Genomic DNA, 15714 nt, shown 5'->3' on the forward strand with positions numbered 1-15714 from the left:
ATAAAACTATCCCCTATTTTGTAAGCGCTATAAATTTTGCGCAAACCAATCGATAAACGCTTATTGAGATTTTTTTTTATTTACCAAGAATAGGTAGAAGAATACGTATCGGCCTAAACTGAGGGGAACATTTTTTTTTTTATATATATATTTTTGGGGGATATTTATTATAGCAAAAAGTAAAAAATATTGCATTTTTTTCAAAATTGTCGCTCTATTTTTGTTTATAGCGCAAAAAATAAAAACCGCAGAGGTGATCAAATACCACCAAAAGAAAGCTCTATTTGTTGGAAAAAAAGGACGCCAATTTTGTTTGGGAGCCACGTCGTACGACCGCGCAATTGTCAGTTAAAGCGACGCAGTGCCGAATCGCAAAAAGGGGCAAGGTCCTTAACCTGCATAATGGTCCAGGTCTTAAGTGGAGAATGTGTAGGAGTTTTTTTATATGTCTAGCTTAATTTTTCTGGTGCTTCCAAGTGCCCGTGGAGCCATAGGTGCCGCATACAGCCTGCCATACAAGTAACTGGTCGTATGCAGCTCGTGTTGTAAACGCCAATGCTTCTTTGCATTGTGTTAACCTGCACACACATGTTGGACGTATTAACTGAAGGTAAAAATTCCACATTCGGTAAATGTGTTGGATGCACATGCATGGGTAAATGGCAATACAAAGAAGTATTGGCATTGACAAGAGTACAGCCCTGTACTGTAAGTCAATTGCATAACAGGCTGTAAGCAGTACCTGTGGCTCACCAAGAGCTGGAAAAATTCCTAGAAAACCTCCATGTGCATGAACTTTAAATGATCTTTTGTCATTACTTTCCTGGGAAATCTAAAGATATAGTGGTAATAGTAACCACAAAATCGCAAATTGTACCTGAATTGCGAAGTTCCTGCCGTTTTTTTTTTATTTATAATTTGGTGCATAGCCTGCCCCGCACAGCTTCATCATTCAACCCAATATCTGTCCACTGGGGCAGAGGGACCAATAGATCTCAATAGAGTACTGAAGTAATAAAGTGTGTGTTTGTTTTTTTCATTGATTATTTCCAGCCCCATAATGGTGGGTCCGTACCTCCGTGTATGCCAGGTTTTGGAAAAATAATTTGCAGGAACCTGCGCATTGTAACCACGATGCACTGCTTGCAGTTGAAATGCTTTGCCAGCACCAATGCAAAAAAATGAATACATTCACACATTTTTTTTTCTTAAAAGATAGAGTATGCCTTTAAGTAATACTTAGTGTAAAGCCATGTACACACGGGCAAGAATCTCGTCAGGAAAAAAACGTTGTTTTCCCTGACAAGATTCTTGGCAACAATCTCTTGCTGCCCGAGTGTACAGACTCTTGTTTCAAAAGAACCGCGGTTCTCTTGAAAGGAAAGAACACGGTGACGTCATCGCGTACGACGAGCATGCACCCGTCACATTCGATGCCGTCGCCGCCATCTTGCTGCACCCTACCTTTGCCTAGGAAGCTACCGCACATGCGTCAAAGTCATTTCAAGCATTCACGGGTTTCCACAGCGACAGGTAAGTATACACACTCTCGGGTTTCTCGGCAAGTAAACAGCCAAGAATCTTACGACGAGAAAAATAGAGAACATGTTCTCTATTTTTCTCGTCTAGATTCTCGGCAGTTTACTTGTCGAGAAACCTGAAGCCTCATACACACGCTCGGTATACTCGACAAGAAACCTCTGCCAGCAGTTTTCTTGCTGGTTCTTGCCAAGTAAACCGAGCGTGTGTACGAGGCTTTACACTTACAGGTACATGTTATTGCTTAAAGAGATCGCAGTACTCTCCTTGACAATGTCTTTGCATGTCTTTCTTGAAGGCTCTGTTCAACATCTATCTCCTGCACTGAGACGTTGTATCTCAGAGATGATAGAGCCATGTAAATCCTGGTACCTAATGGAAAAAAACTTCCACAGACAAGAGTAGACAGTTTTCTTAGTTCTATTAGAACCAAATTTTTATTAGACATTTCCCAAAACCTTACAGTCAATGTGCTGCTGAGAGTCAAGTATGGATGATGCACAGTAATTTCAAAGCACCCGTAATACTGTAAAAAGTGTATTTATAATATATGTGTGGCTAATTTACTTGTCTAATGTGCTTTTAATTACTTTGCAGAAATGAATGATGCAAAAATTGCTTCTGAAACTGGAGAACATACTCCTTATTTTCTAAATGAGTTGGAACCTGGAAAAGAATTGATTGCAGATATAACCAAAACAAGTAACACCAGTGACCAATTAAAAATAAGTGAGGATGAACCACAGTCCCTAAAGGATACTGGCCCTCCAGTTAAGAAAAGAAAGGCAAGAGTTTTATTTCTATGTGCTCTTCTCTTTTGGAAGACTACCTATGCTCTGCTTGCTGCATCCTCTTGTTCGGCTTGTTTTATGTTGTGTTTCTTCTATCCCCACTGGGTCATGCTGACTCTCTCTGTTCCTGTTTCTTTTCCTTTTTTTTCATTAAGTTTTTATCAAAGTTTTAATATGAAGTACAAACATGACAGCCATATGTTGAACATAAAAATAAAAGAAACAGAACAAGAAACAAAAGAATAATCTTCAGTTAAAAAGATATCTCTGCGACAGTCAGTAGAGAAAAAGAGATGAACAGAGTTCACCATGGTAGCCAGAAACCACATACAGCAGTTTTGAAAATTTCAGAAATATTAATTTTCACAAAGTCTGCTGCCTCAGTTTGTATGATGTCAATTTGCATATACTCCAAAATCTTATGAAGAGTGATCAGAAGAATCACAATTAATTGCAAAGTCCCACTTTGCCATGAAAATTGACTTCATCCCATAAAAAACTTTGTCCACTGCATTTTAGAAGAAGGTTTCAAGCCACCCAAGAAAGTCCAGCAAGTGCCAGGACCGTCTCCTACAGTTGATTTAGCTGCAGGATCGGGGCACCACCAGTGCAGAGTTTGCTCAGGAATGGCAGTATGCAGCTTTTGAGGCAAAGACTTTTGGAGGATGGCCTGGTGTCAAGAAGGGCAGAAAATAAGCCACTTCTCTCCAGGAAAAACGTCAGGGACTGATATTCTGCAAAAGGTACAGGGGTTGGACTGACATAAAGTACCATATATACATGAGTATAAACCGACCCGAATATAAGCTGAGGCACCTAATTTTACTACAAAAAAATGGGAAAACTTATTGACTCGAGTTTAAGCCTAGGGTGGGAAAAGCAGCAGCTATTGGTAAACAATGCCCATCTGCAGCCTCATTGTGCCTATCTGCAGCCTCATGTACCTTTTGATTACGGTCTTCCCCTATGTCATGCAGTCTTAAAGGGGTTTTAAAGGTACAATTTTTTTTCCTAAATAGCTTCCTTTACCTTAGTGCAGTCCTCCTTCACTTACCTCATCCTTCGATTTTGCTTTTAAATGTCCTTATTTCTTCTGAGAAATCCTCACTTCCTGTTCTTCTGTCTGTAACTCCACCCAGTAATGCAAGGCTTTCTCCATGGTGTGGAGTGTCGTGCTCGCCCCCTCCCTTGGACTACAGGAGAGTGAGGACACCCACTAACACACAGCTCCTTTATCTGCAACGTAGAGAGCGTCCTGACTCTCCTGTAGTCCAAGGGAGGGGGCGAGCATGACACTCCACACCAGGGAGAAAGCCTTGCATTACTGTGTGGAGTTACAGACAGAAGAACAGGAAGTGAGGATTTCTCAGAAGAAATAAGGACATTTAAAAGCAAAATCGAAGGATGAGGTAAGTGGAGGACTGCACTAAGGTAAATGAAGCTATTTAGGAAAATAAAATTGTACCTTTACAACCCCTTTAACTGTTCGGCGGCCGTCCACTGTAACAAAGCCCGCCTCTTCCACGTCCGTGATGGATGGAACACAGATCCAGTTTCCCAGCATTGTATCAGTGTTCCGCCTATCACGGACGAGGAGGGGGCGGGGCTTTGTTACAGCGGAAGGCTGCCGAACAGTTAAGACTGCATTAAACAGCGGGGGACCGTCACTTGAGTATAAGCAGAGGGGGGCTTTCTCAGCATAAACAATGTGTTGGAAAAAGTATATACAGTAATTTTCTCTGATGAATCCCATTTCCGAATGAGGCATCAGGAAAAAACCGTGTCCGGCGAAAAAAGGTGAGCCCAACCGTCAGTCCTGTGAATTTGCCAACAGTTAAGCATTCTGAGACCATTCATGTATGGGGTTTTTTCTCTTCTCAGCCAAGGGAGTGGGCTCACTCACAATTTTGCCTAAAAACGCAGCCATGAATAAAGAATGGTACAAAAACATCCTTCGAGAGCAACTTCTCCCAACCATCCAAGAACAGTTTGGTGATGAACAATGCCTTTTCCATCATGATGGAGCACCTTGCCATAAAGAAAAAGTGATAAGGAAGTGGCTTGGGGAGCAAAACATCAACATTTTGGGTCCATAGCCAGCAAACTCCCCAGACCTTAATCCCATTGAGGACTTGTGGTCAATCCTCAAAAGGCGGGTGATCAAAAAAAAAAAACACAAATTCTGTCAAGCTCCAAGCATTGATTATGCAAGAATGGGCTGCCATCAGTCAGGACATGACCCAGAAGTTGGTTGACAGCATGCCAGGGCAAATTGCAGAGGTCTTGAAACAGAAGGGTCAACATTGAAAATATTGGCTCTTTTGCATAAACTTAAAGCGGAGTTCCACCCAAAAATGGAACTTCCGCTTATCCCACTCCTCACCCCCTTACATGCCACATTTGGCATGTAATTGTTTTGGGGGGGGGAGTGGGGGCTTCAGGAGAAGGGGACTTCCTGTCCCACTTCCTCCTTCCGCCGAGGGGCTGCAAAGGCGATTAAGCTTAAGCGCCTTTTGGCAGCCCCTCCCTGTAGGCGATCGCCTAGGACACGTGACAGGTCCTAGGCGATCGCCTGTCCAATCAAACAGCGCCGGGCCGCGCGCGCATGCGCAGTGCTGCTCACGCATGCGCAGTGCTGCTCACGCATGCGCAGTGGGTGCCCAGCCGTGAAGCCGAAAGCTGTCACGGCAGGGTGCCCACTGTGACAATAAAGACGCCGGCCGGGGAGGGGGGGAGAGGAGCAGAGCCCCGGCCGGGGCGTCGCTCGAACGCTGGAGCAGGTAAGTGTCTGTTTATTAAAAGCCAGCAGCTACACTTTTTGTAGCTGCTGACTTTTAATAAACATAAATATTGTCTGGAACTCCCCTTTAAAGGGGTTGTAAAACCTCTTTTCTTTTAAAATAACAATCATATCATACTTGCCTCCACTGTGCATGTCCCCCAACGGTGCCCAGGGCTCCTCCCTGCATTGGTAAAACCCCCTAGGAGAAGCGATCTCCCTGGGGTTTACTGTGCGGGTGCACTCCCGAGTCCAGCATTTGTGTCCATAGACGCAGAATGCCAAACTCGCCCCGCTCCCGGCACCTGCGTCATTGGATTTGATTGACAGCAGCTGGAGCCAATGACTGTGCTGCTAACAATCTATCAAATCAAGAGCCGTGAACCCCAGCCAGAAAGGTAAAGTGTGTCTCCCGCGTGGGAATGAACAAGCTCAGGTGAGTAAAACGGGGGGCTGGTCAGTGACAAGTTTTTTTTTACCTTCATGCATCCTATCCTAAAAAACGCAAGGGTTTACAACCCCTTTTAATGTAATTGTCAATAAAAGCCTTTGACACTTATGAAATTCTTGTAATTATATTTTAGTATACCATAGTAATATCTGACAAAAAGATCTAAAAAACACTGAAGCAACAGATTTTGTGAAACACATATTTGTTATTCTCAAAACTTTTGCCCATGGCTGTAGAATGACTCTTCTTTTCACAAGGGGAACAATGAAAGGTTTTTAGTTTCAAAACGCAGGCATAGAGGTAATGCCGATAACCGCCACATGGGGTCTAAATACGAGGAGAGGGAAAGAAAAAAAGAAAGAAAAATTGCACATACAGGGGAAGGGAAAGATGTAATTGAATGGGGAGGGGAGACCAGTAATGCAGCAGAAGAAAGAAAAGATAGGAGTGGTTACAGTATATAAGTGGAGGAAGGTGGGGCACAGGAGAAAACATTTTACTTTCACCACTGACACAGCTTGGCAGCTAGCTATCTGCGAATTGAGTCCTCCATAGATTAAGCTCACTGTGTGGGCTCTCGCATCCTATGTTTCCTATTGTTCAAGATACACCTGAAAAGATATTTTTGTAGTAAGTGGTAATTTTAAAATTACACCAGTGTGAGCATATTTTACTATATTTGGAAATTCTGTCTTATGAATGATATATTGTCTCATCTATTTCAACTATCTTATTTAGTCTTGTTAAGGGGCAAGTTGATTCCACAAATGTGTAGGGATGTACATCCATGCCGCACTAACCATATGCATAGCTAAAGATTTAGCGTAAACTCTGCCTAATTTAATTGTGTGAACTTGTGTCCAATATTGTTAAATACTGGGGGCACATGCATCATGTCTCCTTTCACAGTCCTGCATCTCCAACAGCGATCTGTCATATAGAGATACATTTTGTGAAGTAGAGACTGAGTCCTGTATCGTTTTGAAAACATCTTGTAATTAAAGTGATTGTAAAGGCAGAAGTTTTTTTTATCCTAATGAATTCTATGCTTTAAAATAAAAAACCTGTGCTGCAGCCTCCCTAATACTTATCTGAGCCCCCTCTCTATCCAGTGATGTCCCTAATTGAATTGAATCCCTAAGCATGTGATTTCACCTATTTTCCAAACAAATATGAATTCTCTGTGGCAACAGTGAACCATGTCAGGTGTGAGTCACTTTCAACTCATATGATTTATTACAGGCCTCGACAAAATCCGGGCGCCCGGTCACAATTGCGACAAAAAAATTGGGACCTGGCGCCTGGGGAAGCTAAGGGCTGCAGAAGGCCACAAATATTGTGAAAGATAATGTTACACCGAGTAAATTGATACCCAACATGTCACGCTTCAAAATTGCATCCGCTCGTGGAATGGCGACAAACTTTTACCCTTTAAAACCTCCATAGGCAACGTTTAAAAAAATCTACAGGTTGCATTTTTTGAGTTACAGAGGAGGTCTAGGGCTAGAATTATTGCTCTTGCTCTACCAATCGCGGCGATACCTCACATGTGTGGTTTGAAAACCGTTTACATATGCGGGCGCTACTCACGTATGCGTTCGCTTAGCTGGCTCCTAGATTCCAAGCAAATTTGTCAAACCCTGATTTATTATTATTTATCTTTTGGATTTGATATTTGACTAAAATGTTCTTGGTTGGGTACAGTTATAAGAGGCTCAGGCAGAAAAAGGGGGATATCATTCGCATATGCTAGAATTTTGTATTCTTTTTCTGGGATAGAAATATCTTTTATGGTCAGGGTTGTTGCATAGAATATGTAAAAAAAAAAGAAAAGGTTCTAGTTACAGAACAAAAATGTGTGAGGGGGCACTTGTGCGGATTCCCGTTAAATATCAAGAATGCATCCGATAGGTGGCCCTTCACTTTAACTTTGGCCTGAGGTTATGTGTACAAATTCTTTTGCACATTTTCTCTTTTAAACCAAGCGCCATAAGTACTTTAGCCACATATGCCCAGACCATTCAATCGAATGCCTTCTCCGCATCCATTGCGAGGAAGAAACCTGAGTTCCCATGCTTAATTAACCAGTGATACACAGTATAATGAGGGCTTTTATAGTTTTATCGGACCACTCTCTTCTGGGAATGGAACAGACCTGAATGAGAGAAATTAAGGATGGAATTAAGGATAGCAGATGGTGTGGCGAGCGGCGGTACATTAGCTGGACAATGAAGACTGGGAAGACATGTGGGATTACCCGCTTCAGCCACTAGTTGCAACTAGGGACAAGCTAATCCAATTCAAAATCCTGCACAGAATATACTATATGCCCCAACGCCTTCACTGCATTTTCCCAACCTCATCAGCTGCTTGCTGGAGATGCTCTGACACCCCTGCAGGCTTCCTACACATATTCTGGGATTCACTACCAGTTCAAGAGCATTTGAGGGAGGTAACTCAATTCATTCATGGGTTAACCACCATACCTATTCCTCTGACAATCGGCGTCTGCCTCCTCTGGCTTGTGGAACATCTGGCGTTGGCTAAAGCAACCTGTACTCTAATAAATATTCTATTTTATGCAATGACAGCAGTGGTGCTAAAATGGAAGTCAGCCAATCCCTCTACACTGTCCTCATGGAAAATAAAAATCAATACTATGGTACCGCTCTACAAAGCAACATATTTGTCCCGAGGATGCCCCAAAAAATATGAAAAAGTTTGGCACTTGTGGACAGACTCAGAGTCTACGACGGATGATCAGCCCATGGGGGATCGCCCTGGTTAAATACACTTCATAATTACCTGGCCCTGTTGAGTGCTGAGGCCCATGCCTCAGACAAGTGAGTAGTGGGGTTAGTCCAGTGATCACACTTAACCCTAACCGTTCCCATAACGTCCAGCTCAGACGGATGGGAGGGAAGAGTAGTTCCACAGGAAAAGATGCCTCCTATGTGAAACCTGGGTACCAAATTTGTGGTTGTTTTGATTCTTTAGTTATAGCTATATATGTTTTAGTTTTGAGATGCACAGTAAGTTGTACGCTATTATGCACATGAAACAATTGGCCAGGGTATGCCCCAATGGCCCTGTTTTTGTACTTTCACAGTGAAAATTTCTAATAAAAAAAATAAGGGATAGCAGACGATTGGCTAGGATCTAAGTCTAGATTTAAAGATAGACATTAAGGAATAAAATAGGCCTGTAATTTGTGATCTGGGTGGGGTCTTATGTATGATCGTGGCATGGACCTTCAGTAGTAGTTGTGAGGGGCTAGGACAATCTGCAAAAGTGTTAAAATCTTTCAGAAAATGGGGGAGAGTAATTCAGAGAAGCATTTGTAGCGTAAGGCCATCTGGGCCCAGGCTTTTACCCACTTTCATCTGTTTAAGAGCCAATTTAACTTCTTCCTCCACAATAGGCATGCCCAACTTTGCCGCTGCTGACCGCAAAATAGTGGGTTGAGGGGCGGATATGCTTTCAGAGAGAAGGTGTTGTCATGATCAGGGCTGTGGAGTCGGAGTCGAGAAGTCGGAGTCGGGGGAAATTTTGGGTACCTGGAGTCGGAGTTAAATGTCCCAATTCACAAAAAGTTATAATTAATGACTTCTCTACTGTAAGAATAAAGACCAATGCATGCAGTGCCTCACGTAACCGCAAAACGAACACGTTAAGTGACCGTGAAGAAGCATGCTTTTTATGTGCTTCACTATATGGCACACAACGCACAATTAGGAGCTGCAATACTTATACTTTCCATAGTGATGTGTTCTGCTTTTACAGGGAACGCATGTTAGAGAACCAGTAAGTGTCCAAATAAAAAAATTCCAACAGGAGTTTTATAAAGCACTAAAAGAAGTTGAAAAGTATGATCGCTCATCAAAACTTACTGTTGAAGAAGCCATCCTTGTTTATCCAGAGATCGTTAGTGATGTGGCCAGAAAAGTTACTGCAATGCCACCCACCCAAGTCAGTGTCGAAAGATTATTTTCAGCCCTAAAAATAATAATGTCTGACTTAAGAGCCTCTATGAAAGAGGATCTGGCAGAGGCAATTCTCTTCCTTAGAACTCTACATTGAATTGATTTGCATTTGCTAAGCCTATAACTACATTTCAAGATTAATATAAACCATTTCTAGGTTTTACAGATTTTGTTTTTGGTTCATTATAGATAAGCTTTGTTTTTGTTCTAAAACAACCAAATAATGTGGTTTGTATTTTTGAACTGGTAAAGATCCTGATGTTTATGCCTGCTGCTACTATCCAGCCACTTGATTGATTAATACAAAAAAATTTATTAAACGTTGTTTTCATTGTGTTTGTCTTTTGCTTAATACAGTAGACTGTTGGCTTCCCAGCCAGTAGTCCTGTGGTAGGTTGCGTTTCTTTCCCTCAAGGAATGTATAAAATACATTCTGTAACAGGATTAACTTTAGGGGCACAGGGTGAATGAGAACCCCACTATGGTCTGTGCTAGTCACATTTAATGCGGTCAGATATTGTATATATTGTGTATATATATTGTGTGTTGGCTGATGTATACTAGTAAGCTTGCTGTGATGAAAGGGGTGGGGTGTGATTGCATTCCATTGTCTATTGTGGTAATTAAGTCTGCTATGTGGATTGGAGCTTGGTAGGCAGTCTGCGTACCTATTATGGGATGTTAAAGTGTCTTGCTGTGAGGAAAGGGGGGGAATCACTCCAGCAACCCCCCCCCCCCTGCTAAGACTGTTTACTGAAGGAGAAGTTTGAACACACCTCACCTGTATCACCATTGTCATTGGACAATTTAACCCACCCTGTTTCCCAAGGGTGGGAGGGATGTATTTTGAAGAGGAATGTGTTACCATGTGCAGATAATAAAGATTCATTCCCTGTTTTGAACCTCAAACCGAGCTGTGTGTCTCGTTTCTGGGGGAAATTCTTATCGGTCGTGTTCGTTTGCCTGATTGTGGAGTGTCGATAAGCTGTCTTGGGTGGAATGGAATATCGTGAACAGATTTAACCCCTGTCCCATTTGGGGTTCCGTTACAATTGGTGGCAGCAGTGGGATGATCCCACAGCCTTAAAGGACAGCTACAAGCACACAGGACAATGGAGACACAGTAGGAACGGCTGAAGCTCTCTACCCTCAAGGACTTACTGGAGAACCGGGGCAGACCGGCCAGCAACCATAAGAAGATGGACGTGATCACAGAACTTGTCCAAATGGATGGAGCGGAAAGACCCAACATAACGGAAAGGCCCAGCGTTAGACAGGACCCTGGAGGAGGCAAGCTTTGATCGGGCTGTTAAGCTAAGATTGGCACACTATGGTCCTAACCCTCCACCGGAGATCATAGACCGAGTTATAGCTGCTGTGGACGCAAATTGGCTACAGCAAAGACGTTCTGCAGCAGCAGAAGTCACAGCAGCACCAACTGAAAGGAGAAAGATACATTTTGCTGCTTTTAAGAACTTCATTGAAACGGAAGGGGAGATTGATGGGTATCTTGCTGATTTTGAACGGCAATGTGCCCTACACCGGGTGCCCACAGAGGAATGGGTTACCATTTTGTCTGGGAAATTGTCCGGCCAGGCCAGTGAAGCGTTCAGGGCCATCCCAGACAAGGATATTATGAACTATGGACTGGTAAAAGAAGCACTTTTGGCCAGGTATGCCGTCACACCAGAGGCATACCGGAGGCGGTTCCGAGAGACGAGCAAGCAGACTGGAGACTCATATACCGAGTGGGCATGCCGCCTACACCGCACAGCATCCCACTGGGTCGATGGATGCCAAGCAGAATCCGGGGAAGAGGTGCTGCAGGTGTTCCTGCTGGAGCACTTCTTTGACAAACTGTCCCGGGAAGTCAGAGAATGGGTCCGGGACAAAAACCCTTTCTCCTTGTCTGAAGCAGCTCGCCTGGCGGACGAATACACAGACGCCCGCAAACTGGACAACTCTGTGGTCAAGACCACAGCTCGGGTGGATTATCGATCAGCGGCACCCCCGCCGGCTATTGCCTACAAACCCCAGTCGGACCGTCCTACAACACCACCTCCAGTGGCCACATATCCTCAGCAGCCTAGGTTCAACTCCCAGGACTACTCACAGCCCATCAGGTGTTTTGGGTGTAAACAGCTAGGACACAGAAAGCTAAACTGTCCATTGAATCCACCCAGGCAGTCACAGTCATGGAGACAGCCAGAAAGGGGGAACCCCCGCACATCCATGCCTGCGGCCCACTGCGTTGAGGAGGAAGAACATTGGGGCGTCCTGCATGAGGCAGATCCGATACAAGCAGCTAACCAGGACAACAGGCAGCAACACATGCAGACTGTCTGGGTCAATGGAAAGGTAGCCAATGTACTACGCGATTCTGGGGCCACGATGACCCTGCTACAGAAGAAACTCATCCCAGAGAGCCAGCACACCGGAGACACCGTAGCCGTAAGAGTAGCGGGAGGCACCATCTTCCGGCTACCCGTTCCCCGGGTTCACCTGGATTGGGGGGTTTGTTCGGGACATGTGAATGTGGGGGTGATGAAGGATTTGCCAGCAGATGTACTACTGGGGAATGATTTGGCCCCCCTTGTTTCTGCGTACGCCCCGATGTGCCCCGCTGAAGCCCACACAGTGACTACCTGTGCCCAGAACCGCGTTGCTGGAACCAACTCGCTTGCTGCTGAGACCCGGGTAAGACTACCTTCCCCGACATGTACTGTAGATCCGGGACAATATCACAGTCTAAAATGGGAATGTGACAAGTTGGCCCGTGAGAAATCAGAGATGCAACGACACTACGTCATGTATTATGAGATGTCCCGTGGCTTGAACATTGAAATGCACAAACAGGCTGAAATTGTCAAAAGATTAAATGGGATTTGCATCCAGGTGGTGCCTTATCTGTCCCAAGAACATCAGCAACAGGTTTTGGGAGCCATTGAGAGAGCAAAGCAAGTGACTTTTCCTGAACTGAATTCCATTATTCACCTTCACCATCAGCTACAGACCTGGTAAGCCAAATGGCAATGCTGATGGGTTATCCTGGCAAACAGACGTCATCCCGGCCTCCTAGTTCCGGACATCCCCAAGTTGACCCGAAAAGGATCAAGCCGGGTCTGCCGGAGTGTTCCACAAGGAGGGAGCCATGTAACAGGATTAACTTTAGGGGCACAGGGTGAATGAGAACCCCACTATGGTCTGTGCTAGTCACATTTAATGCGGTCAGATATTGTATATATTGTATATATATTGTGTGTTGGCTGATGTATACTAGTAAGCTTGCTGTGATGAAAGGGGTGGGGTGTGATTGCATTCCATTGTCTATTGTGGTAATTAAGTCTGCTATGTGGATTGGAGCTTGGTAGGCAGTCTGCGTACCTATTATGGGATGTTAAAGTGTCTTGCTGTGAGGAAAGGGGGGGAATCACTCCAGCAACCCCCCCCCCCCCCTGCTAAGACTGTTTACTGAAGGAGAAGTTTGAACACACCTGACCTGTATCACCATTGTCATTGGACAATTTAACCCACCCTGTTTCCCAAGGGTGGGAGGGATGTATTTTGAAGAGGAATGTGTTACCATGTGCAGATAATAAAGATTCATTCCCTGTTTTGAACCTCAAACCGAGCTGTGTGTCTCGTTTCTGGGGGGAATTCTTATCGGTCGTGTTTGTTTGCCTGATTGTGGAGTGTCGATAAGCTGTCTTGGGTGGAATGGAATATCGTGAACAGATTTAACCCCTGTCCCATTTGGGGTTCCGTTACACATTCGCATATTAATACAGAGGAGTCGGAGTCGGAAGTACATAAAACTGAGGAGTCGGTGTCGGAACATTTATCTACCGACTCCACAGCCCTGGTCATGATGAGGAAAGGCGATTTGCTGTATCTAGAGACTCAAGGTTATGCAATTTCTCGTAATATTGTTTAAACTCTCTTTAGTTTTGTGATGCGCTGTTCCCTGTCTGTCATGGATAGCATGTACAGGCATGTCAGGTTTCCTTGCCTGTACAGATCTAGCTAGAAGGCTTCTGCTTTTTTTAAGCTTGTTGGTAAAATATTTTTTGAGCCAGAATGAAACGCTGCTTTTGTCTTTCCCTAGTTACTAAAGTAGTTTGCTTCAAAGTTGATGCTGGATGGTCAACATACCTGCTACCACTGATCTTTTTATAGACTGCTTCTACTTTTTGTATTGTATGAGCCATACTTCTGTTAATCATGAACTGGTGGACTTAGAGTAAACACACTCAACAGTAGTGGGTTATAGGCAGGTAAGTGTGTCTTATATGGAATAAAAGTACTGCCAAAGGCATACTACAAACATATCAGCAAGAATCCTGGTACCATTCTGAGATCTTCTGGCATCTGCAAGATGGCTGTTCTACCTTAATGTGTTGCAGAGAGGCCAAAAAGAAATTTCCACTGATAGGAGATGTTGTTCTCCCTTCGCACATTTAACAATGGTCGTAGTGCTCTACGGTTTGAAAAGTAATGGGGAAAAGATCTTGAAATACCTTTTCTCTTCCGTTCATAGACGGACACAGCCTTCTTTGACATTAGGGTTATGCTTCTTCCTACCAGGAGAGTTTAGGCAGAATTTAACAGCACTTAGTGTTAAAACCTTTCCTTCGTGCCGCTCCTCCCAGGGGGCGTGGCTCCCCCAGGCATAACCCACACTCTGCTCTAGGAGCCTCAGTCTTTTTCTGCCTAACGACAGGAGAGGAGTCAGGCACTTCTGGAGTCCCTGTACTCCAGTACTAGTTTTTTTCTTGCGATTTTTCTTGCTTTTATTATTTTGTTCCTGCATTTTTGAATCCTGTGATTCTTCTATCAACAGCCGACTGGGTGACAGGCTGGGTCTTGACTCTTGTAGTCCCCCCATGTTCGGCCATCGAGCGTGGGCCAGCCCTTAGCTCAGCTTTGGGACGTCCACGACAGGCCCCGTTGCTCCAGGGGCGGCCGGGGAACTTCGGTTCTAGGGCACACATATGACCGGTCTCTATGGCTTTGTCACAGTGTGTCTGGCCGACAGCCATGCCGTTTACGGACGTTGGTTCTGTCTGGAATACCTCCAGCCGGGTAGTCGCAGGACGGGTAAGTAGTGGGCTAGTGGCCCCTTACTCAGGTAAGTGGTCTGGCTGGTGTTTTCCCTGGGGAGGTCGACTGAGGGTCCGCCCTGCTTTCCTCTCCCTCCTTCCCCTGACTGGGTAGTGGCTGTGAAGGGGGGCCTCCTGGGTTTTCTTTATTACCACCGGGGCCCGTGTGTTGTTGGGGGACTGTGTTGTTACTCTGGGGGGTGCTGCTGTGTGCTGCTGTGTTCTATGAGGTGATTTTTACCTCAGACGGCGGCCATCTTGGAAAGTTTTAGTGCTGTGAAACGCTGTGATTCTTCCCTGAGGTGACAGACACATCACAGCCAGCACATCAGAGCACACCTCAGGTTTTCAGCTAGCTCTGCAGCTGGGTGGGGTGGTGAGTACCAGGGGCCCCCATGCTCTGCAATGGCAGCAAGGAGGTGACTAGTGTTTTTTTTTTGTCCTGCCTTGCAGGGTGGGTGACTCAGCGCTGACACTATGGAACCTGAGCCAGGTCTCCCTCTCCAGCTAAGCCTGAGTTAACCCTTAACGCCCCTTCCCCTGCCATATCTGTTATGTTGGCTGTCCTGGGTTTCTTGCCAGGTTTGAAGCAGCTAGTGCCCGGATGGGGGGTAAAAAGCGCCCCCTCCCTGAGCCTGCTTCTGGGGATGTCTCTGACACAGAATCGCTGTTTTTTCTGGTTCTGTTATGTCAGAGGCTGCGGGCTTAACCCTTATGGATAGTGAGGATGACTCTGCTGCAGTCAGTTGCTGGCAAGAATTTGTTGGAGCTCTTGTTTCTGCGGTGCGTGAGACTCTAAAAATTGAGGATGTGGCGGAGACACCTCCGTGTCAGTACCTTTTGGGTTTCCGCAGACCGCCACGCACCGCTGAAGTGTTTCATTGTGTTCCTTATTTGGACAATATGTTATACAAGGAATGGGATGCACCGCAAAAAGTTTGTCAAAAAACTTTGCAACCCGTTACCCCCTTAAGGGGGGCTTTAAAAAAAAAAAAGTAGGTCTCTCCTCCGCCAGTGGACCCTCCCGTGTCCAGACTGCGCAAGGCCACCACGTTGCCTGTCGAAGGGGCTC

The 15714-nt window shown here is 44.9% G+C and overlaps 1 protein-coding gene across 2 annotated transcripts in view; it reads left to right on the plus strand.

Moving 5' to 3' along the window:
- The window catches only part of RNF213 (ring finger protein 213), a 520350-nt gene that overhangs the window by 35297 nt on the left and 469339 nt on the right, over positions 1 to 15714 (plus strand). For both annotated transcript variants that reach the window (XM_040345008.1, XM_040345007.1), the window contains exon 3: positions 2137 to 2324. In XM_040345008.1, the coding sequence (XP_040200942.1) occupies positions 2137 to 2324 (188 nt within the window). The remainder of the gene's footprint in view (positions 1 to 2136; positions 2325 to 15714) is intronic.

The sequence above is a fragment of the Rana temporaria genome, chromosome 3, assembly GCF_905171775.1.
Source record: "Rana temporaria chromosome 3, aRanTem1.1, whole genome shotgun sequence".
Taxonomy (NCBI): Eukaryota; Metazoa; Chordata; class Amphibia; order Anura; family Ranidae; genus Rana; species Rana temporaria.